This window comes from Grammomys surdaster, unplaced genomic scaffold (assembly GCF_004785775.1).
Source record: "Grammomys surdaster isolate TR1022 unplaced genomic scaffold, NIH_TR_1.0 493, whole genome shotgun sequence".
NCBI classification, from domain to species: Eukaryota; Metazoa; Chordata; class Mammalia; order Rodentia; family Muridae; genus Grammomys; species Grammomys surdaster.
Genome location: NW_021604912.1, coordinates 460,019 through 487,241, shown reverse-complemented (window position 1 = coordinate 487,241; position 27,223 = coordinate 460,019). Strand labels below are relative to the sequence as shown.

The 27,223-nt window shown below is 42.2% G+C and overlaps 1 protein-coding gene across 1 annotated transcript in view; it reads right to left on the bottom strand.

Annotated features, from left to right (window-relative positions):
• Positions 1-27,223, bottom strand: part of Agbl1 (ATP/GTP binding protein like 1) — a 739,063-nt gene that overhangs the window by 642,741 nt on the left and 69,099 nt on the right. The window contains exons 7-9 of the mRNA XM_028781654.1: positions 8,609-8,817; positions 4,604-4,769; positions 3,588-3,652 (exon numbers count right to left, since the gene is read on the bottom strand). Coding sequence (XP_028637487.1) covers positions 3,588-3,652; positions 4,604-4,769; positions 8,609-8,817 — 440 coding nt within the window. The remainder of the gene's footprint in view (positions 1-3,587; positions 3,653-4,603; positions 4,770-8,608; positions 8,818-27,223) is intronic.

Sequence of the window (27,223 nt, the reverse complement as noted above, 5' to 3'; positions counted from 1 at the left end):
TCATCTGTACAGGCTTTTTCTGTCAGTTCTGCTCCCTACCCTGAGCTGTGGCCCAGGGTGGTTCCATCAAGAACAGAACATGGCTGGCCATTTGGAAGACCATCCCTACCAATGAATAAGGCTGTTTCTTGAGTGAGAAGTGTCATGTAGGCCATAGGTGGCAGCATTGTTCATTCCACATATTGTCATTGACTCAAGCAACCATACAGCAGGGGTTAGCAAATTGTGGTCCACTTCTTTTCTTTGTAAATAAGGCTTTATTAGGGCACAGTCTCTGTGGTTCATCTATATGTCATCAGTGACTGATTTCTTTATATATCAGCAAAGTTGGATTGATGTGAGAAAACTATTTCTGTCCTACAAAGACACAAATCTGAGCCTGAAGATACAACTCAGTGGTTCATAACACTTACTACATAAGTATGAGGACCTGGGTTCAGGTTCTAACACCCATGTAAAAAGCTGACAAGGTCACGTGTGCCTGTTACTCCAATGATGTAGGAGCCAGAGATAGAAGAATGAATCACTGGGGCTTATTGTCTGCCAGCTCAGCTCCAGACAGTAAGAAAGCATGTCTTAATGGAATATGGCAAAGAATAGTAGATCAGGGGACCTATCATTCTCCTCTAGTCTCCATAAGCACATGCAACCACACACTTCCATACATGTGTGTGCATGTATGTGTGTGTGTATGTGTGTGTATGCATAAACCACACAAACATGTGCATACATGTGCAAACACACAAATGCAAACATACAAAGACCCTGTGGCTTGGTCTCTGTATTTCCCAGGGCCCTCATCACATCTTAAAAGACTATGCTCATCTATGGATGAACCTGCTACTGTGCTCTCATATTATCTAGAGTCCTGATAGCCTAGATAATGCGTTCTGACCCTTCCTCCTTTAACTGGACCTTGTTACCACCATCACTGCCTTTATTCACACTTGCTTGTTCAAACCATAGAATTCTAATTTGCTCTTTGGTTTATGTGAATACTGACAATAAAAATAAACATCCTGTTTGGTTTTGTATCATATAACCCTTCCTCAGAACTTAGCTTGTTGTACATGGGTCATACCAAAAACAAAACAAAACAAAAAAAACCAAAAAAACCTGAAAGAAAGAAAAGAAATTCAAAAAGGAAGAAGTGGGGAGAAGAATGCAAGTGCACTTTATGCATGCTCTTCTCCCACAGTTTGCTCAAATCTACTGCACAGATGAAAACACAGCCACCATCTTTTCTTCATGTGCCATTCCTCTTTTCCTATGTTGACTCTGGAGGTTTTTTCTAAGCAAGTCAGAACATTCAACTCCTCAGACTTCCTTCTCACAGGACTTTATTTTAATATATTTACTCAGATGTAGGTCACATCTATCTGTAATTTTCAAATGAGAATGTTACATGCTAAAGGCCTGGGTCAGCCCTGAGAGTAGAAAAGAAACAGGCCTGGCTCCTTGTCCATGTCATGGGCAGTAAACACTACAACATTCACCAAGGAAAAGCTGCTTGCAGGATGGGCAGATCTCCGATGCTGGCTGGACCCCAGAGTCAAGCCTCATTCCTATGCTACCTCATAGCTCTGCAGGTCAGATTCATACCCAGTTCTTACCATCTCCTTGGCCATGGGCTTTGATGAATAGTTTCACTGCCCCCGATAATTTATCTTTCCCAGCTGGATTTTTGCATTTGTTTAGTTTCTACACCCTCCTACCCTACAATCCTCCCCAGAATGGAATCAGAGAAATTATCAGTGCTCCCTACCATTCTAGCTAGCTGTGTGGAGTCAAGCACTGTCATATGCTATGTCCCCCAGCATCAGATACAAGAGGCAACTAACAGTGCATCAGACATCCAGTTATCAAAGTGTGAGCAAGAGGGGAGTGGAAGGTGGCATTGATGAATGACTGCAGCAGCCCAGTATTATTCAAATGATTCTGCACGTACTCTACAGGCCTGCTTGGCCAAGCCAGAGCAAAGAACCAATTTGCTACTGATGACTTCAGAAATGATTCTATTTATCAACAAAACTGTGGGAACATCAGACTGTCAATAGCAGTCTAAGCTCAAACATGGGGCTGAGAGATAGTCCCTAGATATCTGCCACTGACATCAGCAAGGTGAGAAATTGCTCAGATTGAGAACGCCAAAACCTCTTTCTTTCCAGAAAAGGAAAGACGGGAACAGGGGAAGAGACATGTGAAAGAAGAGGAAAGGGTGGGGGAAAGGAGAGAAGAATAGAGGGAGGGACTTATTTCTTTTATTTTTGTATAATATTTTATGTTGTGTGTATGTATGTGTGCTTCTGGGTCTGTTGTGTGTGTATAGTATGTATATGTGTGTCTTGTGTGTACAGTGTGTGTGTGTGTGTGTGTGTGTGTGTGTGTGTGTGTGAATATCTGTGTGTCTACATGTCTGTGCACAGAGGTCAAAGTACAACTTGACAAACATGGTTCTCCCCTACCATGTGGGTCCTGGGGATTGAACTCAGATCATTAAACTTTGCAGCAATTGCCTTTACCTGCTGAGCCATCCGCTGGTGCAGAATCATTTTTAAATTTGAAATTCACCTCCAGGACTGTTGCTCAAATCTTATGCTACAGATGATAAAATTAAGGGACTGTAAATGGAGAAACTTGTACAAAACTGCATACAGCAGGAGAAATGGAGACAGAATTATAAATCGTAAGCCAACTATCATTTTTCCAGGAGGATGGTAGTCAATTAAGAATGATTTGGCAGTTCCTGGAGGTACTTTTGGTTCATGAATGAGGGGCAAAGTGACGGATGCTGTGGGTGAACAATGAGTAGAAATCAGGGATGCTGCTAAGTGTCCCCTGATACCCAAGAAACCCTACTCACAAAAGAAATATCCAGTCAATATTAAAACAATGCGAAAGTTTAAAACACCTATCACAAAAAAAAGTCAGTCAACAAACTATGTTGTTCAGTTCAACAAAGAGCCATATCCACTCATTCATGTTTTATGGGTGACAGGATTTTGTCATAACAGAGTCATTAAAACAAAGAAGAAGTGGCTCAGCAAGTGTAAGATAATTACTATGTGAACTTTGAACAGAAAAGTTTGCTGACCTTCCTTTCACAGGTCATTGTGGGATAGGAAACAGGAACGTCAGTACTATGGGAGCAAAGCTGCACACATTGCAAAGCAGGGAGTCTGATTCACACAGGCATGAGTGAGGATGCGCAGGGCTACATCCCTGTGCAGAATGCACAGGGAATAGGAAAACCAATTTATGAAAACAGACGAGGTCTAGCAAAAAGTTCCCTAAAACATCATTCTATGCACGTATTAAATGCACCATCCCTAAACACAAATCTGTCAGGTTCATCCAGATAGACTATTTGAATCATAATCAATAGGCTTGACTTTACAAAGAGACCATGTACTAGATGGATCAAGATGAAAATGACATTTGGAAAATTAACAGTATCTATGCTTTCCAGACATCATTATCATTGTGGTGACAATCCTGGAGTAAGTTCAGTAAACATAAGGAAGTGGTCCTTTCTTCTGCATAGTGTCATCATGAATATTATTGCAACCAAGGGCATGTTTACCTACTTCCTTCACAGCTTCCACATCTGAGTCTTTGTCCATCTCTTCATCACCGTCATCATCAAAATCTTCTGGATGGGGAAAAACAAGGTGAAAGAATGAGCATGCTTATTATCTGGTATTTACTCTCTCATATACCATGGCTTGCATTTCTTGTAAATGGGAAACTCGTTGCTAAGCAAGAGCACTGTACCCCAGCACACTCAGATGCTCAGTGATTTGTGTACATGCTGTGCACTTAAGCATATGGGAGGAAGGTGCCATGATGCCTAAACTGTTGCTCCATAGGAATCTGGAAAGAAATAACACATGAATGACAGTAGGGCTTCCCTACCACTCATTTCTGAGTATTGGTGCAACTGACACTATCAACATTCACAGACCACATATACTCTAAATCCATTGTCATTTAGATAGTGCCTTGATCAGGTCCCTAATTTTAAAACAGAGGAATTTATTTAAGAGTTACCCACTAACTTCAGAAAGGATCAGATGCCACATGATAAAATTCCAACTGTGGAAAATCTATTCCCTGAAGGAAGATAAGACTTAAAAAAAACAAACAAACAAACACTAGAATCTTTGACTTTAAGGTCTTCCTGAAGGTTGAATCATGACACTTTCAGATATAAAATGTGTTTCACTGAGCTTTACACAGTGAAAGTTTTATTTCAGTTTTTTCCAAACAACAAATTAATTCCACCAATAGACAGTACAGCAAAGAGGTTGGGTCACAAAATTGGTGAAAAGATTATTTTTCTTAATTAGATGAGATGACGGTACAGGCATTCGGTAGCCACCAGGCAACGTGGCAACAGCTAATAATTAGGGACAATGTGAGAGAGCTTGATGCTTATTCTCCCTGTTTATGAGAAATCTACTCTTTCATACATGTCTCTAATGAGCTTATGAAAAGATCACGGTTGACCTGTACAATGACTGTTTCTGTTTTAATCCCCATCTCTCTGACATGCTGTAGAATGCAAACACTCATCTTAAAGCTGAGCTACCTACTACTTTACCTTCAGTTAGATGGTGTGGAAGCTCAGGGCTGGTGCTTCCGGGGGCTGTGAAGGTGTAGGCACTGCTGACTGTGACCAGGGGAAGCCGACTCACAGGGTAACACTGCCTGAGGATCTGAATCACAGCAGAGATCACAAGTTCCATGTTCTTGTTCTCCAGGCAGGTCTGAGCAGAGAGAATATTATAACAGACCCTGTGTGTACCTCCCATGCTGGGACATTATTTCAAATAATGAAATGCACACAGCCTAAGTGGCCGGTAAACAGCCCTACTGCATGATGCTTAGTAGTTGGAGCATTCTAATGGAGAATGTTGTCTAGTCAGAATGTGCATTTTTATTTCTATTTTGCTGCTGTGATGAATTTAGTCTGAAAGCAGGTTTGAACTTATTTCAAGGGAGGCTGCACCTGAGACAAGTCCTTATCCAGGATGCCTGAGGAAAGAGGAGAGACATAATCCTTCAGGCACGCCTGAGTCACTGTGAATTATTGCCTCAGTTAGGGAATGAGTGGCTGAATTAATGGAAATCTTGCTTTTCTCTTTTGGCTATTATCTGAAAAGAAAGATATTAAGGAAAAAGGATAAACTAAGCAAGTTCCAGATGCCTAAATTAGCCAACTTGCTTGTCTCAACACCCACTGTGCAGATCCCGCTTGATATTTACCCAAAGCAAAGGAAACTTGGTTTTGTAGATGTAACATTTTGATGGCAATGGAACATGACAATACCTGTCTTTGCAGACACTGTGAAAAATGTACAAACAAGTTTACTAAATTGAGACAGAGTCGATGTAGTTCTGTAACTCTTTGGCCAAAACACTGTTTTCTCCAGTAGCTTAGAAAATGTGTTGTGCACTGAACTTGGTGTAGAAATGTGTTCAGGATGAGCCTCCAGTCTGAGAGTGTTAAAGAGTACAGAACCTTCTTAGTCCAAGGAGCCATAGAAGTTAGCTGGTGAGCATCCTCCATAAGGCCTCCATTATGGTGCTGTCCTACTGTGGTACACACACACACACATCTACACACACATGTGTGCACACAAGCATGCACAAGAATTATCAATGATTCTAATTCTTTGGATACTGCCCAGAGTTAGTTCCCTTGCCTAGAATGTGCAAAGCCTGCATTCAGTCCCAGCCAGCCCTGCAAACACAAAAGGCAGACTGTAAAATATAAGTGAGGCAACTTTCAAAACAGAAATGTCTTAATGCAATCAAGAATGCCACTTTCCTTTTAGTGTCCTCAAATGGTACCAATCAAGTGTCTTTGAGGACACAGCAGGAAACACTCCCAGTGGAAAATGAGTTAGTTGAAGATATTTCATCCATTTGGCCTGGTCAAATGGCCCCAAGTGTTTGTTGTAAAGTTATTAGTATTGGAAAAAGAGGAAATGGAGTGTGGAAGAGAAAGAAGAAAGGTAGATAGATGCAGATTGGAGATGACGGTCTGAGCTTCAGCCTTAGGAAAGCCAGAGCTAAGTCCTAACCAAGAACATCCAAATTGCCAACACTTGAGAACTCAGCTCTATCTGTAATGGCCATTGACACAGCCACTGACGATGATTGATGGTAACTGCTTTTTCGCTTTGTGTGAGATGGTCCAGGAGAGTAGGAGGAGAGAAGCAAGCGCATGTGGCTCATGCACTGAGCATGACACACAGGGGTTTCAAGGAGGAGTATTAAAATGTACCAAGACCAGGGCATTAACAATAATGCCATATTGGGTAGCTTCTAATCAGAGGGAAATGATTGTGAATTTAAAAACGGATTATTGATTCCAAGGAAATAAAAATTTCTAGATTCACATACACCATGTCCCTTGATAATGGGCCAGGGAGTAGGCCGGAAGGCAATGTCAGAAGACATCATTAGGTTAAAAAGTAAACTTGGTAAAAAGTCCCTGTAGGAGAACATTTTAGTTTAAAGTTTGAAAGCTAAGTGGGGCATAGGCACGTGTGTAGAACCCAATCCACAGAAGTTTCCACCCACCTAGTATGCACATGTTTCCATGTGGCAGGCTTAGCACAACATGACAAATTTATGCAGCATTGTCCCATAACCCTTCCTGGGCTATTTTTTCATATAATACCAATCAGACATTACAACGTGGGCTGGATAAACCTCACTGTATATTCTGCCTACACTCACACCTAACTCCCTTTTACAAAAGCAACTGGAAGCTGGGACCTTGTTGGTTGCTTTATGGAGGGATTAAAGACATTATTGACCAGTCAAGGAACGGCTTCCAAAGCTCTACATATGTATTTGCAGCCCCTGACTTACGCGAGCCATCATTTGCTGTAATACAATTTTTCACTGTCTCTCTCTGCAATATACAACTGTAAAAGTCACCATCTTTTCCCTCTACCAACCTTTTAGATATTTTTAGTACAGAAGGGAGAAACAGCCAATAATATAGAAGACAGCCTGGGTGAGCATGCCACCCAGAATGGCCCCAGCTATCAAGGGGGAAATTTCACAAGGACTGAGTGAGATTAGTGACTTGGGGGATCATGAGATTACAGAGCACAAGGAAGCCTGGAAAAATTGAAAGCATGGCTTGATCCAGAAAAGGCAGAATGCAAATGCAGCTATTTCCTGACTGAGAAGCTCTGAACTCAGTAGTGACAGAGAAAAACCCAGAAGTGAGAGCAGACAGAAAATTAGATACTGGTTTGCAGCATGGGATCCTGTTAGTGTTTAGAGGAGCATGCTATTTTTAAAAAGAATAGGAAACATCTAGTGACTCGATGAGAGGAGACTAGCGCTCTCGTCGGCTGCTTCATTGCCCCTGCATGTACTTGTGTAGAGTAAATTTGGAAGGTTTCCAGAGAAGAGCAACAGGCACCAGAGACTAGCAACTGGGAAGATAACAGGGAACATAAGGCATCTGAAAGAGAGCAGGCAATGGGTATCTGGGATGCTCATGTACCAGTGGGATGGTATTTAAATCAGTCCTAGTCAAGTGTAAGTGAGGAGGGTGTTTCTTGAGTTGGAACCCAGATAACCTCATACTACATACCCCACTTGGTGTAGATACATGCCAACCAAGGGAGTCACTATTCCCTATGCCTGGGACATTTTTCCCCTTAAACTTGGTAGGATTTAATGTTTCTAAATGATCTTCTCCCTCCCCCTATAGGTGTCATTCTTACTTCGTTGGTCTCACAGACCACCTGAAACATGTTTCTCATTGGGCGGTTCATTTATTTAATGCCTCCCTTCTTCTAGGATGTGTGTCCCATAAGATCAGAAGTCTAATTTGCCATGTTCCTCACAGATTCCCAGTAATATTTAGTCCAGTAATGATTCACACTCAAAAGAAGATAAAGAAACTATTAAAATGCAGTATGTCGTTGCCTGAACACATGAATCATGTAAATTTAGTGTATAAGAAAAATCTAAATGTTTCTATTCCACTTCATTTTAGTGTATATATGTGTGTGTCTCTTTTCTTTCTTTTGTTGTTAGTATTGTTTGAAACAGCGTTTCTCCGTGTAGCCTTAGCTGTCCTGGAACTGACTCTGAAGATCAAGCTAGCCTACAAACTCAGAGATCTGCCTGCCTTGGCCTCTTGAGTGTTGTGCTTAAAGGTATGTGCCACCATGCCAGGTCACAAGTTTCGTTTATAAAGGGAAAAAAAAGCAAATTTGATGGTTTACAAAGTAGGATGGTAGTTTAAAAGTTTCACAGCTTTAGGCTGGGATCTCTTATTCTGGAGCCCATACACAATCACTATGCTATTTGTCATTTCTAGTAGCATGCAGACAATAAGTATATAATGATTGAATGAGTGAGTGAATGAATGATTGAATAAACACTGCTTGAATGAGAATAAGAATGAGTGAAGGAATAGGGATTTGAATCCGGAACACCTGTCATATTGAAACAAGAATGATGTTGAAGTTGTTTTTCTGATGCCCCTGCTCTGTTCAGGACAATTTTCAAGTCTCGGAGGATCACCCAGAAGCTATCCACCTGCTGTGGAAATCCCCATGCTGGTTACCTGTGCAATGTTGAAGAAAGTCTCCATGCCTTGGGCTGCCAGGAAGGCCTCCCTGCCAGACCGGAGGGCGACGATGTGCCTGAGGCAGAGCAGAAGCCCATGGCGGATGATCAGGTAAGTATTGGTCACATCACGGCTGTGCCAGTCCTGATGCAGCCTGAGCAAGCTGTTGACATAGCCTCTGTTCACTGCCCTGCGGCTGTTAGACTCTGGAGACAAAGGGAAAAGGTCATGTCAATCACAGCTCCTCAGGAAACAGTTGCGGGAGAATGCCACAATGTGTCTCCCACATAATACTTACCATGGCAATAATAACTTTTCAGCATATAAAACTGGCAGGTGTTATTTATACCAAATGATCAAAATCAACATTTGCAGTAATAGGACATGGGGTTGTAACAAGCCTCCTTATATGACGACCTGAGAAGGACACAGCATCATTTCTATAGTCTCCTGCCAGAACACATGACCTTAATCTAAGCATTAGGAAAGTCAGCAAACTCATAGTGAGGCAAATGCTACAAGACATGTGACCTATATTGTTCACAAATGTCAAGATCATAAAATGAGAAGAAAAAAACAGACTTGGAATGGCAACGACAGAAAAAGACTAAGAAGAAGTGACACCTAAGAATAATATGTAATTATAATTCAAATAATAGGCCATTTTTTTCCTTTTGCTAGAAAAACATCATCAGTGAAGCAGGGGTTAAAATTTGGGGAAGGTTTGTAGATCACTTCATAATATTGTGTCAATGTTTATGCTATAAGCTATTTCTTTCTGACTGAAACACTTCCTCTCCCTCCTGGAGGGAGGCCCATAAGACTCAAAGTTCTTGAAACTCACAAGATTCACAAGACCCTTTCCCAAAGCCATGAACCAGTAAGTAACTCTAGTGATGGAGGAGATTCTACGGGAGCCGCTGCCTGCAAGTTCTGAAGGGAACGGCTGTAATTTTCATGAGTCACTGCTCATACCACTTGATGCAGCTGTCTGAGTCACCCACATCCCAGTAACTAACCTTTCACCATGTTCCTATGAAGTAACCACAAAAGCATTCGTTGTCTCACTAAGCTAGACTTAAATAGAATCTTGTCTTTGGTCTGTCATCAGTACCCTTTTCTGTGATGAATGTATGTTTATTCATGTCTCCACAGGGAAAGTCACATAACACAATTGGCACCGGAAGACTGCTTGACAGAGCCATAGATAATACCGAAGGAAGCTGTTGAACGGATCGTGCTATTGGCATTAAGATATGCAACTGAGGCTGACATTTCTGAGGGTGGGACATGCATGGGGACAGTCCCAATGCAGTGTGGCTTTTCACTATGGTGGCTGCTGTGTGGTCCCTGCTATGGACTGATAAAACATGTAAGTGGTGCTAAGTCATCTGAGGGGCAAGTGCCCTTTGAGGAAAGCACAAGATAGTTGTCTTCCTTTGGGTGATACAAGATGGTTCACCTTGAGTCAGGCACGGGTTTGAAGATGCACCCAGATGCCTGCTAGAGCAGAGATGATACTTCAATACTGAAGGAACTCCAAACAGGGCTGTGGTAGCATCAGTGGATGATATGACATATAACCACATCTGAACTTTCTGCCTGCAGTGAACTACATTCATGTAATAGGGGAGTTACAATGGGAGAAAGGCATGTAGATCTACCCGCAGCACCATTACGAAGAGTGGAAAAAGCTAAGATGAGATTGGGGTGTTTGCTTGCCATTTATTATAGCTGATGGGGCACAAGAGAGAGAAGTACACGTTAGATCTTGCCAATGAGCTCGTCCTGCCATTCCCAAACATGGAATCCATGGGAAGAATCAGACAGCAAGAAGAAAAAGAGTGAGGTCAAAGAGATAGAGGGTACTATTTCAGTCCAACAGTTGATACATAAAAAACAGGATCCTTGACTATGCATGCAGATGAGGGCTTTAATAGTGGAAGCTTCCATAATCAGGAAACATTCTATCTCTGTACTGCTGGAATTAGGAAATAACTTTAAACAAGCAATGGACTAGTCCCCCACAGCTGTGCTTGTGATGCTGAGAGACATGGATGCAGACAGATCAGGCTGAGTACTAAGCAGAGTAACTGAGTTATGTAACTACCCATCTCTCCTAGAGACAAAGACTTCATATGCATTGATACAAGGGTCCCCCATGGACAGGCTCATACACACCATTAGGGAGACTGGCTATTACTGAGTGAAGTCCTCATGAATACCAACAATAGGAAGAGAGGATGGACAGATGTTACTAAAGGAATTAGGTGACAGGTTCTGTCTGGTGCCAATTTCACTGGACCAGACAACTTTGTGTTTACTAAAGAGTTAAAAAGGAAGTTAATTCAGCAAGGACCTCAAGACTAGTTTGGAGCCTTAGTGGTTCTGCAAAGCCCCACAGTAAGGCACATTTAAGGTAGAAAGGACTCTGACAAATCTTCATGCTTCAGCCCGGCATGTAAGTCAAGTTCATGAGGCTCATGCCACATATTTCACCGCGTAAGGAGGAATACATGTGAGAGTTGTTTCCCCATGATGGGTCCTTTCAGCAGCCAGGAGTGGCTGAGAAAGAAGCAATGGGCGCTGGCCTGGAGCCTGTCAGACCCAGGAAGCCAGCTTTCAAATTGCCTTCTAAATGCCCATAGATCATCGCTGCTGTCAGCCTCGGTTATGGAGAGAAGTGTCCCTTTCCTTTGCAACAGGCAGTGCTTACTTCAGAGACTCATAACCTGTTACGCTGCTGAGAATAAGTGACTGTTACTATGACATAGTAGTTCAATGGTTCTGCAAATGGAAGAAAATAAGCAGAAATCCACAGCACCTCCTCCAAGGATGGAGAACATCTCTTCTCCAGGGCCAGGAAGCTCACAAAGCTTACAAGATTGACAAGATACCCATCTCTAAAGTTAAACAGTCAATAGTTGTGGACCAAAGACTGTTTAGTAGAGCACCTGCTTATAGGCTGGGCAGGGGTGCCAGCCATGCTGGTCTGTGAGTCATGACCCACGCAGGGGATGCAGTGTTTGAGTGATGTAGCCGCCTGAGTTTCTTTTGTTCTTTTAAGTAACCCATTATTCAAGCTCCTGTAAGTCACATCCCAAAATTAATTGGTTCCCCAAGATAGACTTTCTATAGAATCAATTCTTGAGTCTGTCATTCCCTATCTGAGAGGAACAGACATTTGTTTGTAACTCCCCAGGAAAAGTTACACAACCGTTTATTTTTAGATTTTGTTAAATAGAGGTTATATAAGAAAATCTCCTACTTTTTAATAAATTCACAGTTGGGAAATGTTGAGTGTCTGTAAATTATTCTCAGAGAGAAAAAAGAAAATAATGTTAGGTTGGGAAGAGAGAGAGGTGGGGGAAGGGCAGAAAGAAAAAGAGTGAAGACACAAATGATGGAAGAAAGAAGGAAAGGAGGGGACATCATCATATTTCCATTCTTCTCTGTATGTCTTCAAAGCTGAGTAGAGAAAAGAATCAAGTGAGCAAGACACCATACTTCAAAGGTTATTATGTGTAAGAGACACGCTATGTGCTTTTCCCACAGTAGAGAAGCCAGTTAATGGACAGTCACAGTGTCACATGTTTGTATGGTTATAATGTCAACATTTGCTTCCTTTGACCTGGTGAAACCTTTCCCTCTCCAGGTGTGATTCCAACATGATATATTATTTGTTCCTCAACTCATGGGTGCTAAAGCAGCACTTCATTCTACAGCCAGCCAGATCAAATGGACTGCATCAAAGTCATACATGTAAATCCTCCTCGTGCAATACTCCTTTGAAGCAGTCAGTCAACAACCTCTGTGAGCAAGCCCTTAAATGGACCACAACCTTTAGTTAAGGTTGGTCCCTTCACATCCTCTCTTCCCATCATACACTGAACTCTGAACTCCCCGACACATCCAAATTCCTTCTCAGGACCAATGGTTCATCCCTCTTCTCTCTGGATCTCAAACTAATAACCATTTCTGTAACAACATAACAACTTGTATTAGGTTCTTTTGGGGCACAACAAACCAAACCTCACCCTGGTCAGCACTGTCCTCATGAATGGCTCTCTGAGCTTATGGCTCCTCTTGAGAGAAGGGCTGTAAGACCACACTATGAAGAAATTAAAGCAGAAGGCAGGGCTCAGAACAGGAAGAGAACTCCTCACAAAAAGACTATTAAATACCAGTGTGGGCTGTGGGAAGAGAGCAAGATACACTGCTGGTGTTCAGGCCAAGACAGATTGAAGGGTTACTCTGTGAGGTTTCCCAATAGCTGATAGAGATTTAAGAGTTCTGCCTTCCCCTACTCCACACCATGATTTCTCTGTCCCAGTTTTCCTGGTTACATCCACCGAGTCTATTATATGGAGCTATTTATCAAGATACCTTACCAATTGTCTCTGAAGAAACACAAGGCCAAGAATAGCTCCATGATACCTCTGTCAACAGTTAGTCTACACTATTTTTCAAATTAACTTCCCTGCACTATGGGGTGAATGAATGAGTGTGGCGGTATCGACCCAACTCGAGGCTGTGGTCTTTGAGCTCCTATAAATGAGGCACACTGTGGAGTTTTAGATGGCTGACTCTGTGACTGCCACAGATGTTCAAATCTTGAGGCTGCATGGCTCAGTTATAGTCATACTGGTTTGGGAGACAATATGTGCTTCTAGCCTAATGTGTGTGAGGAAGCTCCCCTGAGCTATAGTCAGAAGAGCGGGATTACAACCCCAAGGATTTTTTTACCACAAGACCGTGTAAGTGCGCACGAGTATTTAAAAAAAAAAGGGGGGGGGCATGGAAATTTAATGCCATATTCCATAGAGGTTTTCCTCGTAATATCAAAAAACCTTTTATTTGCTTATTTATAACATTTTAAATTGCAGGGCTTCACTTAGCACCCCTGAGAATTTTGACCCATGTGAGGAGTTGATTTTATTTTGTCTTTTCTTTTTATAAAATTCTGTGCAGCCATGATCCTGAATTGAGAGTGATGAAACTCATGCCCAGTGATATGTTTGTGAAAGGCTTAAAGCTCTTCTGAAGCTTTCTTTAAGGGATTATTCCTTGGTAACAAAAGTAAATCTTGCCTTGACTGGTTTTGGCTATAGAGTCCTTAGCTGCCTGAATAGGGTTCCAGTCTACCTTTTATCCACTGTTTAAAAGAAAATTGGGAACTAACCAGGAGGCATTAAAGGCCAGTATTTCTTGATGAAAGGTGCCAGAATGGCAAATATGGGACACTAGGGCCCAGTACTCAGTGGAGGGTGGATGACATTTCTTTTTATCTATTCTAAGGCAATGTGACCAATAATGCATTATCGAAATGACCTTCATTCATTATTCTCTTTGGGTGAAAAGAAGTGAGTAATGGAGGGAAAAAAATCCTTAATTATCTGAGAGAAAAATCCCTTATCAAATAGCAATGATTTTATTCATGGTTTTCCTGTTAATCCCCAACAACCTGCCATGTTTACTAAGGCCCGAAGAAACTAAGCCCCCTTCTTTACTGACCCTACATCAGTCAATCTTTCTCTGAGAATAGTTTGGGAAGTTTTGTAAAAGTCAATACACATCTTCCAACCGACAAGTGGAGATTCATTAAACTTTGGAAGAGCAAAAGTGGAGAAGAGCCAAAGAATGAAATGAGGGTCGCTGGGATCAGCAGCTCAGAGGAGTTCCTGGGAGATCTGAGAGAAAAACACCACTTCTCAGTGTAGAAAAATATTCAGAAGAAATGTGAGTTTTCAGATACAGCTCTGGGTGAGCTCAGAGTCTGGGGGACTCTAAGTTTTCCAGCCCCCTTCCAAGAAAACCAGCTTTTCCATAGTCTGACTATATAAATGGCTTCTTCCTAAAAGTGTTTTTACAATTTCTATTGTATGTATATATGTATGTATGTATGTATGTACATACATATGCATACATGTATGCATGTACACAGACATTTTCATTTTCTAGAAAGATGAGGTGAGGTACATAGACTGGAATAGAGAAGTAGGGTGAAAAGTTCTAAGTCTTACATCACACTGCTTCCTGGGAATCCCTTGTTTGGTTGGCCATTCAAGCTACAGCTAAAGATCTTTGGCCCATTTTCCACTGTAGAATCCTTGAACAGCAGAGAATTAATTCACTTATGTTCTCACTCTCATTCACCTTTCTATATTCTACTCATCTCTCTGGGTTATGTCCTCTTGGGAACTTACTTTTAACGAATTCCCAATCTGAAACATGGTTTATGGGAATCCTTATTTTTATTCAAAGTATCCTCAATTGAAGTTAAAACAATTTACTTTAGTAGAGACACCCATTGGTGTAGTTTTTACACTCAGGTAAGAAGAAAAATAAATAATCCAAAAATAATTATGCTAAACTATCAAAGGTACTTAGCTAAGTTAAGAAAACAGGTCATTGGTGGTCTTGATTGCCTGTTCAGATTCTTCTAACATTTCTACTCCAAATATTTTACAATACATTTAAATAATTAAGAGTGTAAAGGAAGAATAATCCTGTGATTGCAGCTACAGTAAAGTAGCCTGTAGACTTTTGGTATATGCCATGTTGTCAATGTTTAATCACAGGGCAAGCAGGCCTGCAGGTTACCATAGCAACCACCTCACCTTTTGTCTTACCCCATCTCCTTTAAAAGTGAATTATCTCCCTAGCCCCTGAAGGCATTGGTGAACAGAACCATCCTTACAAAGATATTTGTCTTCTAAACAGAAAAGCCTAGAGACCTATAAGGCTCAAAGGATTGACTTTCTCCTAGAGAATCTGGAGCCTCATGGCAGCTGCCTGTGAGAAATGTTTTGCATCTCAGTACATCCACAAGCACCCCACTACTCTGCCCTCTTAGTTGGCAAAGGAAAAGGGAGTTGTCTGTCATTACTGTTCTTTATTCCCTTATCTTACGATTGTCTTGTTTCTTTAGAGGTAGAGTAAGGACCTTCAGCAAAGGAAATGTAGGACCCTGCAGCAGAGGACCACATGAGACCTTGGCAGCTACATCGTGGAATAAGACATACAGATCAGTGTAAGCCTCTAAACTCATCACTGCCATCCACAGGTACTTATGTCCCTGCTTTGCCAGTCCTGATCTCTGGGAAGACCCTCGACGTTCTGACAGCTGTCTACCTGGAGGCCTGAACAAGGCTGGGCTCCATCAAAGTCTAGCTGTGCACACGTGAGCATGTTATTTCACATCTCCACTGTTTAGTCTTTCTGTCTTAAAGACAAAACAAACAATAGCTTCTTTGCTCTTAGTTTGAGAAAATGAATTGAGATAATATCAGAAAGTAAGCCATTTAATGCCAGAGATACACTGCCTGCTGCCTGAGAAGATCAGCATCATCAACACAATCTCGGCACTGTTCATGATTCTAACAACCTCTCTGTTCTTATTCACAACAGAGAGTCAAATGTTCCACTATGATGTGTTTCTTTTGAAATCCCCATGCAAGAAGGGAAGCATCAGGGTCACATAGCTTTTGAGGTTGAACATTGCTTCTACCATTTACTGTCTATATAATGACATCATCACATATGCTACATTACATCATTACATTATTCAGTACTATGATTTAAATGAAGTTTAAAGGTGTCCCCTCCTGCCTCTGCTGATAATTCAAGAGAAGCCCACGTGAATCAAAATAAATCCACAGATGTGAGTCCCTAAATAAGACCAAGAACAAGTTACAGTTTCCCAAAATACATTGACACGGTGTTAAAATTCCCATTCCAGAAAGAAGTAGGGCGTAGAATGCAGGAGTAAAAACCAAAGCAAGACCAATAATTACCACAGGGAGTATGTGGCAGAGCCAGTCAGCTCACCGTAACAGACAGCAAGCAGAGGGATTCCAAAAGGGGAAGGGCATGATAGCCACCAAAGACCTGATCCTATTGACTATTCCATCAAGCTTTGCCTCCATCCTAAAATTTCCCAAACACTCAAACACAGTACTACCACCTTGGCATACGGGATCCAACATTCAATTTCATGAGGATATTTCACAGTCAAACCATAAACCATTCTTGGGTATAATAAAATATATGAGTATATAAGAATAAATGCAAGGATTTGAGCCCTTCTGACACTTCCAGGGAGAGAAATCGTGTTCAGCTACATCGCATACTCTAACATGCTTTCTTGGGAAATTCTTGCCTGTAAAGATCAAAGAGCTCTATGCTTTGTTCAGAAACTGCCTAAAAGTCCATTTTTCTGAGCACGTGTAAGCTCTTCCTTCTCATAAAAGAAAACGAAGAGCACATGATCCCTTTAGCAAGTGATCCCCCTGTACCGTCTGAGGTCTTCTTGCAAGCTTTCTCCTCACTGTCTACCAACCAGGAACAATTATATCACAAAACTTGTTCAGTCCTGATCAAGACTTCACACTAAACCTGCACTTTGACTCACAGCACTCAAGCCCTGCAATAGCTCACCGGGAACTGTCCGTTCTGAAATGTTAGGAAGCTCAAGCTAAGGCTGTCTCTACCAATAATGTGTACTGTGGACACCTTTGCAATAGATTGTCTATGGTGATCTTCTCAGTGAGCCAATTTAGAAAGTATTTCCAGACAAAATAGCCTTTCCCAAGACTTCCAAATCACATTATAAAATAGTGAGCTGCCTGATTTGCCACTGTATTACCAGGTACAAGGAGAACTATTTATTTGTTGAATGTTTCCTATGAGCTCAGCGTCAGCTAATCATTTCACATGGGTCATCTTGTTTGCCTTATGGAAGTGCTGTAGAATAAGCATTATATTTCTAACTTTACAAATGAAGATGCAGACTCGGAGACTTGTTGACAGGCTTATTTAAGTCCATCAAGCTTATAAATGGTATCTCTAGGGTTCTAATGGAATCTCCCATCTGATCGAAGAACAGACATATTAAATTGTTCCCAAACCCTTGGCGCCCCAGGTAGCATCCAGTTTTGTATCCAGTACAGCATTTTGTTCTTACCAATACAACTAGCTTCGTGCAAAATGTTTCTGGAAGGCTAGACATAAAGCATGGGTCTCAGAGGAAGTGGGTTTCTCCCCACATCTTCCATTTGCCCTGATTCTTCCCAGACCCCTATGATCTCCTAGTGAGAAGCAAATTCAGGAAGGTTTATAGGCACAAATAGACAACCAATAATTATTCAGGTCACTCAAGACAGTGTCTGAGGGGGTCTTTCCGGTACCCAGAAGCTAAGTGAGGCCAGTCCTGAAGTCAGTTTCAGAATGTAATGTGAGTGCATTGATATTGAGGAGAGGTGTACGGTTGGCCTCCCCCATCTGCACGTGTTTCTTTTAGTAATGTAGATACATCGCAGTAAACTTAGCTATAAGGTGAGTGTTAGTTTCAAGTAAATCTTGTTTTCACATCATCTGTCTTTATAAAAATTAAAGACACTTTCTCTTAATTCCAGAAGTAGTGGCTCAGATAGAGAGGAGGCCACCCATAGTTTTTCCAAATGATTTTGAATCTAGATGTTTCTCTTTTAAGCTGGAAGCTACACTTAGAAACTAACTTCCCATGACATCGTTTCAAACCAGAGGGGCTTTCACCCTCTCAGTTAAGCCTTGGGATCTGTATCTTCCTCTCCTTGCCCAAGAAGAGGTTCTGCCATTTCTCCTGTGCTCCATGCTCACTGCCTGGTACAGGAAGATTGGTAGCTATGCCACACTCCACGACAGAAAGCCCATTAGAACAAAGATCCTCTTATTCAAAATTATGGATCACATATTTAAGCAAATCAATACTCCCATATCATAATTTACTTTTTCCTTCTTTGTGTGAGGCTCAGGTGTTTGAACCTAAGACAGGTCCAAGGTATACCAGAGAGCTATGACTTAGTCAGTTTATTAGACTATCTGTTTATCTGTATCTATCTATCTATATATCTATCTATCTACCTACCTACCTATCTAACCTATCTATCTACTCATACAGGCAGGTTTTCACTACTTTCCAAGCTATGATAATTTACATTCTTCCAGTAGCTTCCCGAGTAAGCGGAATGGAGGCCTAGCTTATGCTTTTATTAATTCTAACCCATATTTTCTAAGTTTTTTCAAAAGGTGCAATGTTACCAGTGAGGGTGCATCTATGGCCATCGGCGGCATTTATTTCATTCTTAGTCGTACGTGATATTGATGCATCTCTCTGTCAGTGCAAAAACATCTGATCATGTTGTCATGTCTATGCTTTTAAAAATATCTAGAATCAGTTGATTCTCAGCAATGGTCAGCAACCTGGATGGATCACTCTGCATACACAAATAAATAGAGACCTTTTCCCTCAAAACTGAATCTTGCTGCTGCTTTAGGCAGTGAATTACCAACTAAAATCATGCCCACACATCTAGGGTACTATATTAATCCACTAGACAAACATTTGTTTGTCAGTGATATGCCAATATATTCCAGGCACTCTTGCTATCACTAGGGACAAGCAACAAACAAGCTGAGGTTCCATGGGGTATGCACATGTGTGAAGGCAGTGGAGAAATGCAGGTGCCAACACACACAGAACTCCAGGGAGTGCCAAGTGCAACAGAAGAGCGACTCTCTGGTGACTTGGTGGGATGAGTATGGTAGACTGCATGGTCAAGGAAGATGGGACACTGGGGCCAACTGGGAAATCTTGAGAGTGCAGCAAATGAAATGGCAAAACCTTGGAGAGTGAAAATAAGAAAAAGCAGGAGAGAAAAAGCCAGGAAGGAAAGTAAAGGGAGAGGTGAAAGAAAATGCCCGGAAAGGTGGGCAATGGTCTTTCTTCCCCGCCCCCTTTGAATGTATGTCTGTCTCTGTGTCTCTGTGTCTCTGTGTGTCTGTGTATCTGTGTGACTCTGTGTGTATGTCTTTGTGTCTCTCTGTCTCTCGATCTCTCTCTCTATTTCTCTCTGTGTGTATGTATATATGTGCATGGGTGTATCTGTGTCTCTGTCTCTTTGTGTCTCTGTCTCTCAATCTCTCTGTGTCTTTCTGTCTCTGTCTCTCCATATGTATGTAAGTGCATGTGTGTGTCTGTCTCTGTGTCTGTCTCTCTGTGTGTCTCTCTGTCTCTGTATGTCTGTGTCTGTCTGAATCTGTCTCTATCTCTGTTTCTGTGTGTGTGTCTGTTTCTGTGTTTCTGTCTCTCTCTGTGTCTGTATGTGCCTATGTTTCTGGGTCTCTCTGCATCATTGTCTGTCTCTGCCTGTCTGTGTGTGCATATGTGCATGTGTATTTGTCTCTGTGCCTGTGTCTATGTCTCTGAGTCTCCCCCCCCCCTCTGACATAGTTACAAACTCTGAGATCCTTTGCAGAGAAGTGTGCAAACGTGAACCCTGTCAGGCTAGGGTTTCCTCACCCCTCTTCATCATTACTTGTCTATGACATCTCTTAGGGAAAAAAAAGCCCAAAGAATGAGCAACTTTGCCTTGAAACTTCAGGGACACTTCCATACATCCAGAATTTTGCATTGAGCCTATTCTCTCTGGGGGAGAGAAAATACTCACCAAGCTCCCAAAATAACTGTTACCCTTGCTGAGGTCCCCTAGGAAACCCTGCCCCTCATTTCACTTGGCTGTTTCCACTGTAAGCACATCAGAGGATGACACCTGAGGAAGGCAGAATTTACACCTAGAAGGAAGAAACTAGAGGCTTCCCCCCCCTCCCTCTTGGACAGTTGAGACATGAGGTGCCTGTGTGGTATAGCACCTCCTGCTTCTGGCCAGAATGCAGTTGTGCACTCTGCACTGCTAGGAAGCAAATTATGTGGTTGGTTTTGGAGATGTGTAATTCAGCTCATGCTTCATGGAACCTCCAGACTTGGTAGGTGAAGAAGAGCAAAGAGCATACACATCCAGCCTGCTGCCTTCCACCTCGTCCTCCAATGGCACAGCACTATAAAATCCTAAGTTCTTGAGCCTTCTGCGTATTCCTTTGAACCCAGCTCCAGCGACTTTCAGTATTTCCACCCACTCTTCTACCGCCTGGACTATACTAACCATGACCTCTTCCATGACCCCTATGTTGCCTTTCTCTCATCCTGCACAAGCACAACACAGAAGCTGCACAACCCACACACACACACACACACACACACACACACACTCACACACACCAGAAATAGACAATAATGACTCTGGGAAATGTGGAAGAACATAGGATCCAGCAGAGGTCTGAGGTTAGGGACAAGAGCTAAGGTACAGATTGAATGGCACCTCTAACCCTGACTAACATCCAGTTACATACATATCTCTGCCAAGATGTCATTCCAAATCATTTACTTTTGAAAACATAGATTTGAAGCCTTCTAGAATGAAATGAATGAGTATATCCTATTCCCAACACATCCAATGCCTATTACACAGCCATGAACTCAGCCAATCTCTCTGACCCTCCAGAGAACAAGATTTTCTCAACCTCTGTAGACATCTGGGGCTGGATATTACTTATTGTAGGGCCCATCCTGAGCACTGTAGGATGTTAATAGCAAATGGGTCTGGATTCCATGGCTTCCAGGAGTAACCCTCCCACAGATGTGACAGTTACATTGTCCTTGGCCTCAATAAATGTTCCTCCGGGGACAAAATCAATTGAATTGAAAGTCACTGCTGTGGAATTGTTAAACATTTACTTGTCTTACAGAAGTATTGTGGGCATTAAATTAGATAATATATGAAAGTTGCTTTGTAACCTGCTACTTCTAGGATCTCGGGGAACCAGCTTATGTGCATCTGGACATAAATAAATAATTGTACAGTCAATCCTGGGTGAGATGAGGAAGCAGTCGTGTGCCTCTGGAGCTGGGGAGTGTTTATCTTTTTGTCTATCCCTTTAAATCTTTGAGATAGTTTATCTTTGTCAACCTACAGGCGGCCATCAATTATGCCAGAATGATACACTAAAGCCTAAAGGGTTTACAACTCCACAACCCTGGATGTTAACCCTTGAATACCCAAAAATGAAAACAAAGTGTGTAATGATGCACCAAGGGGGACCGGATTTGAAGACATCTGTTTATTCATTCCTTTGCTTATTCAAATAACTTGCTCTGAGTGCCTGCTGTATAAAATACATTAGAGTTAATGGCTTAGGAAATAAGAATTAATGGAATACAATCCCCAGGGCTGAGGTTTACTCAGTCTAAAGCAGGGGTCAGCACACTGCCCACAGCCTATTTTTATAAAGTTTTATGGGAACGCAGCCATAGCTATTCCTTTATGTGTTGCCTATAGCTGCTTCTGCCTTCTCAGGGCACAGGGAAATAGCCTATAATAGAAAGAGTGTGGTCCACAAACTCAACTATTTTCTGTTAGCCATTTCACAGAAGAGGCTTGGGGTTTGGGGTGGGGGGGAGAGATAGGCACTAAAAACAACCAGGGGTCAATTTAATGCAATGGACAGGTCTTGGGAGACAAATTTAAATTTAAACAGGCTCAATTTAAACTTGAACAAGTCCTACCCCTACATATTATCAACTTCTTCAGACCCTAATGGCAGTAATAATAAACTAGCATTGACTTTTACCAAAGTTTACTAACATTCATTGCTCTGCTCCCACTCCCACTCTATGTTGCTCATTATTTTTAGATGGGACAGACCAGCCTATCGCGATAACCATGTCTCTGTAGTTGACCCCAGGGTACCATGAGAGCAGACGTCATTTCCACTATGTAAACACTGTTCACTACTGTATCTTACCCTTATGGTGATTGAGTTACACAATTACACCAAACGTATGCCATCTTCATCATGACTTGGAAACTTGGACACTTTTACAGTCTTTTCAAAGGGACATTTTGACCCAAAGTTTCAGACACATGTTAGAATGTAGGGAAAGCCCTGGAGACAGAGGTGGCAAACGATAGCCTGCTGCCTGTGCATAAGAACTGATCCGACAGAACAGCGGCACGCCAACAATACTGTTTTAGCCACGTTTTCTGTGAAGCAGGGACATCTCCTCAGTACCATCCATGGCTGTTAAGGCGCAGGATGGTCACCTCTGAAGAGTTGACTATCACAGGAAAGGGTCTGCTAGCCTACCTTCCTGCCACTGGGAAATAACCCCACTGTCGTCAATGACTCAGGTTCAGTACAATTGCTTAATTAGACCCAGTGATCCTAAGAGACTCCAAAATGACTGGACTAGGATGATGGATACAAGACTCTGGCTTTCTCTGGGTCAAATATCACTAGATTACTATTGTTGTTGTTGTGTGGCACACTTTTCCAGCCTCCCACAGAAAGCATCACTCCCGGCCTCTAACCCTCCATTTATGGAAAGCCAATCTGAACTCAAGTGCAATGTCAAAGGCCAAGTTTAAGATTACATAGTCAATCTATGGCTCAACCCATAGTCTGAGGATCCTGGCTCCTGCTGAAGGCTGGCAGAAATATGAACATTTGATGCTTTGGAAGCAGTCAAAATTGAGGTAAAGCTTAGTTTTTCTTGTGCTATTTGTGGGATCTCAGCACGTCTTTATTTTCTGCTAACTACATCTTCGTGGCAGGTTAAACAGGTATAGTACTATTATTGTTATGTAAATGAGGAAAAGAGTTCAATGAAACGTGAGCAAAGTGTCCAGCAAGTTATTAATCACCACAGTCACGCTGTGGGTGCTGCTGTGGTTGCTCTGGTATAGAGTCGCTCCCTTCCCAACCTCTCCCCACTCCCCAGCTTACAGACAGCTTGCGGTAGCTGTTAATTAAAGGTGTCATCAAATTGGGAGAAGGTCCTCTTGCAGAGGGTACAGAACTATAAGACTCTTGTCTTTCCGAACCAATCTAGGACCTTTACAAGCTGTCACAAGGTTCTGGGAGACTAGCGACCCTAACGACCAGTGTTGCTACTGTCAAGCAGAGAGAGCCTGTGAAATACTACTCGGATGCCTCCGCCTTTGGATCCTGCTCAGTCATGCTAACACCACTTGGAAGGCAACAAATTCCTTCGGCTGTTCTAACCCCAGGCTCTACTCACCCTGCCTCCTCCCACCTCCCTTAAATAATGGCTGTGCAAATGCCTCTGAGACCATCTTCAGCTAATTTCCTTCAAGACATGCAAGCTGCTAACGCTGGGAAGCACAGATAGTGTGCGCTAGCAAATATGGCCAAAATTAGATTAAAATAACCTCCTGATAAACAAATTACTCACCGAAAATAAATATTGGACTAGCAATCGTCGAAATAACTAGAAGAACAGCACCACCACATGGCGGGAAGTGGAACTACAGGAGCAACTGTCTGCAACTCAGCCCACACTTCATGTAGCGACTGAGGGGGGGGGGGCAATGGAAGGAAAAGACAACCGGTACGGTTGCAACCTTTTAACTTAAACTTTTTAAAATCACTTATGTACTTATGCAAAATACGTAAGTATTTGGCAGACAAGACTGAAATCGAAGCCAAGAAAGTAAAGAGGAATATGCCAAATTGAATGTGGCATGACGTAATAGGAGCCTGTAATCCTTCAGTTTCTGCTCGCTCCGGGATCTCATGCCCTCGTTCATCAGCCTTGCCTGATGCTCACCCTCAAAGCAGCAAACACAGTCTTCTCACACACATGCTGGTGTTCCAGCATCTCTCATTGGGTCCCATTCAAACGTTATGTGGAGTGGACCGTGTAATGTTACTGACTTAAGTAACACATGGTCTTCCAAAATAATCCTTCTGATACTTAGACAATATTTACTTAGCTTCCTTTCAACATTTGGTTGTTCCTTCTTTGGGTTAAGTAAACCTAGCCTCTTTAATCTCTTCCTGGTGAAGCATAGGCTTAGCTCACTGGGAGGAAGAGACTGCCAGGTAAACCCTGAAGTCTGCTAGCTGAATAAATTATTTAAGTCTTCCAGACTTCAGTTACCCCATTTATGAGATGGGGATTGCAAAATCTCCTTTTTGGGCTAAGCATACACAGTGTGACATACTAAGAACTCAATAAATGATGGATATGAGTGTTGTCATTTTAAATCAGCACGGTGATGGATGTAGCTTGCCATGCTGCCTTCAAATGAAGCCAACTGCAGCAGTGTGACAAATACAAAAAAAAATCAATATTATTTGAAGGAGATGTTTGGCTCATCAGTGAAATACATATTGTATGCTTCCCCAGAAGTCAATGTAGAAAAAAAAGAGATATCATGTTCGTGAACATACCACAATAACTAAAGCATGGTGGAAAAAGATTCTAGGAAACTGGACTCCTTCCTTATCCAGTATTAGATAATTAGGAAAGCATCTAATGCAGCCTGTGATGAGCTGTGAGGATTCAGTAAGAAGCCCAACCCCTGTGTGGGTGCTCAAAGAAGAAAGCAGTGTCCAGGCCGTTCTTGGGCCATATGTTCCTGACAATATCCTTTAACTGCCTTTCAGGGGGGCCATGAGAACTAAATTGATAAGGGTACGCTCTCTACTCTGCAAATGGCATTCATTTGACAAAGCATGATGGCCCATGCCTCCTGTTTCAAGACTCGAGAAGCTGAGGTCTGAGGATCAGGAGTTTAAGTCCAGTCTAGATACAGTAAGTGGAAGGCCAGCCTACTTACTCTGCAGGAGTAAGACTAAGTTTACAACTAAAGAAAATAGAAAAGACTTAGCCATTTCATGGTGCGCTACATTCTACAACATCGTATTGTACATGATAAATATGAATGTTACCATAAATTATCAAAAAAATAATAGTTTGGTTGGGAGGATAAGTCAGTGGTTGATAAAGTGCTTCTTGTGCAGGCATGAAGACGTCAGTCAAATTTAAACCCACAAGCCACACAAAAACAGCAGGCACGACCATGAACACGCTTGTGATCCCAATATGAGGAAGGGCCAAGCGAACAGATCCCTGCTTCTCACTGGCCAGTTCTCTAGCCTACCTGGCAAGCTCTAGGTTGAGTACGTGACTCTTTTGAAAAACAAGATGGATAGCATGGTAGGAACAACTTCTGAAGTTATCTCTAGCCTCCAAAGAAGTTGAACTCACACGTGTGCACCTATATGGACACAACACACACACCACGACCACTAAAACCACCACACCACACACACACACACACACACACACACACACACACAGACACACACACTGAGAGAGAGAATGAATAAATACAAGGATAACTCGAGGTCTTTCAACCATGACAGTCTGACTCTCTTTAGTTTCATTAGGAAATGGAGGCAGGAAGCAGGGAAACCTAGAGTATCAGACTTGTCAAGACAGGCCAGTTCTCCTGGAGGGGAGCTCATGGGCTCTTTGGAAACATGCACTTGAGCCCAAAGAATGCTGTACTGATCTGCTGGTACTTGTGTATGGCCATCAGACCAAAGGGGACATAATATCAACCATGTTTAAACACACAACATTCATTCTGAGGATGGATGCCAGCACTCCCAGCTTTTCACTGAATCTTGAAATTGGCCCACCTTGGACATTTCAAAGCAGTGATCATCTGGCCACCATGTGCTCCAGCATCTACACTGCCAACCACCAGACTGCCACAGGTATTTTCTCCAACCATGAGGCTGTCTGTCAACGCCAGACTCCTCTGTGTGTACTGGGTGTGCCCTTCCTTCATATTCTCTGCAGTAACACTGCTGCAGTCTGTTCTCTGGGAATCAGACAGACAGAACATTAACTAGGAGGGACTGTAAGAAGTCTCGCCTTCCTGCCAAACTTTCCATTAGCCCTCTTGTCTACCCTCCCTCCTTTCTTCTCTGTATTTCTTTCTCTGTTGACTTCTCTCAGCTTCCTCTTTTTCCCTAACTTCTACACACTTCCTGGGTCCTCCAAATGCTAATTCTCAAGTAGAAAAGAAGTATGAAGTGGACTCCTCTTCCCTCAGTAAGATTTAGGACCTGAACCAGAGGGTGTTTTCTTGTTGCAAGATTATAACCTTTCAATCTGGGTAGCAAGGTTAATGCCAGGCCATTATTGGAAGATTCATCCCTGGAGCCAGTACAAATCAACTAGAGTCCCATTGCTGTACCTCATTCAAAGGCTGCTTCCGTGGTCACGATTTTTCATAAGTGCATTTATGGGTAATGCTCATGGAAGGAGTTTAAGAAAGAAAAGGGAAGAGGGAGAGACTGCGGGCACAATGATAACAGGAGAGGGATATGGAAGTGAGAGAGAAGGGCAGAGAGAGAAGTGAGAGAAACAAAAGCCTAGTGGAAAGAGGGAGGGGGAGGAGAGAGAGAGAGAGAGAGAGAGAGAGAGAGAGAGAGAGAGAGTTGTTTAGGCTTGTTAGAGAAAAACAACACAAGCAATCGGAGTAGTGTGATTTCCTAATCAAATCTCTATTAAATTTCTATAATAAGAAGCTAAGTGCTTTTGGATAGAAATAAAACACACACACAAAAAAAGGCAAGCTCTCTGTACAGAAAACATTTAGTGGAGAGGGTTAGTGGGGAGTGTGCATGTGTGAGCAGAGAAATGAACTGATTCGAGGGACGATGTGGTCAGGCCATCCTAATCTAAAAGTCGGAGACAGATGGACTCTCGAATGTACAATGATTTTTTTTCTATGTAGTGTCAAATGGTTGAGATAACTGGACATGAGGCCTCATATTTTTTGTGCAGGATTTGCCTGATCAGAAATTGAGATTTGAAATGCTGTTGCCTCCTTTCTCTTCCTACCGTCCTCATCT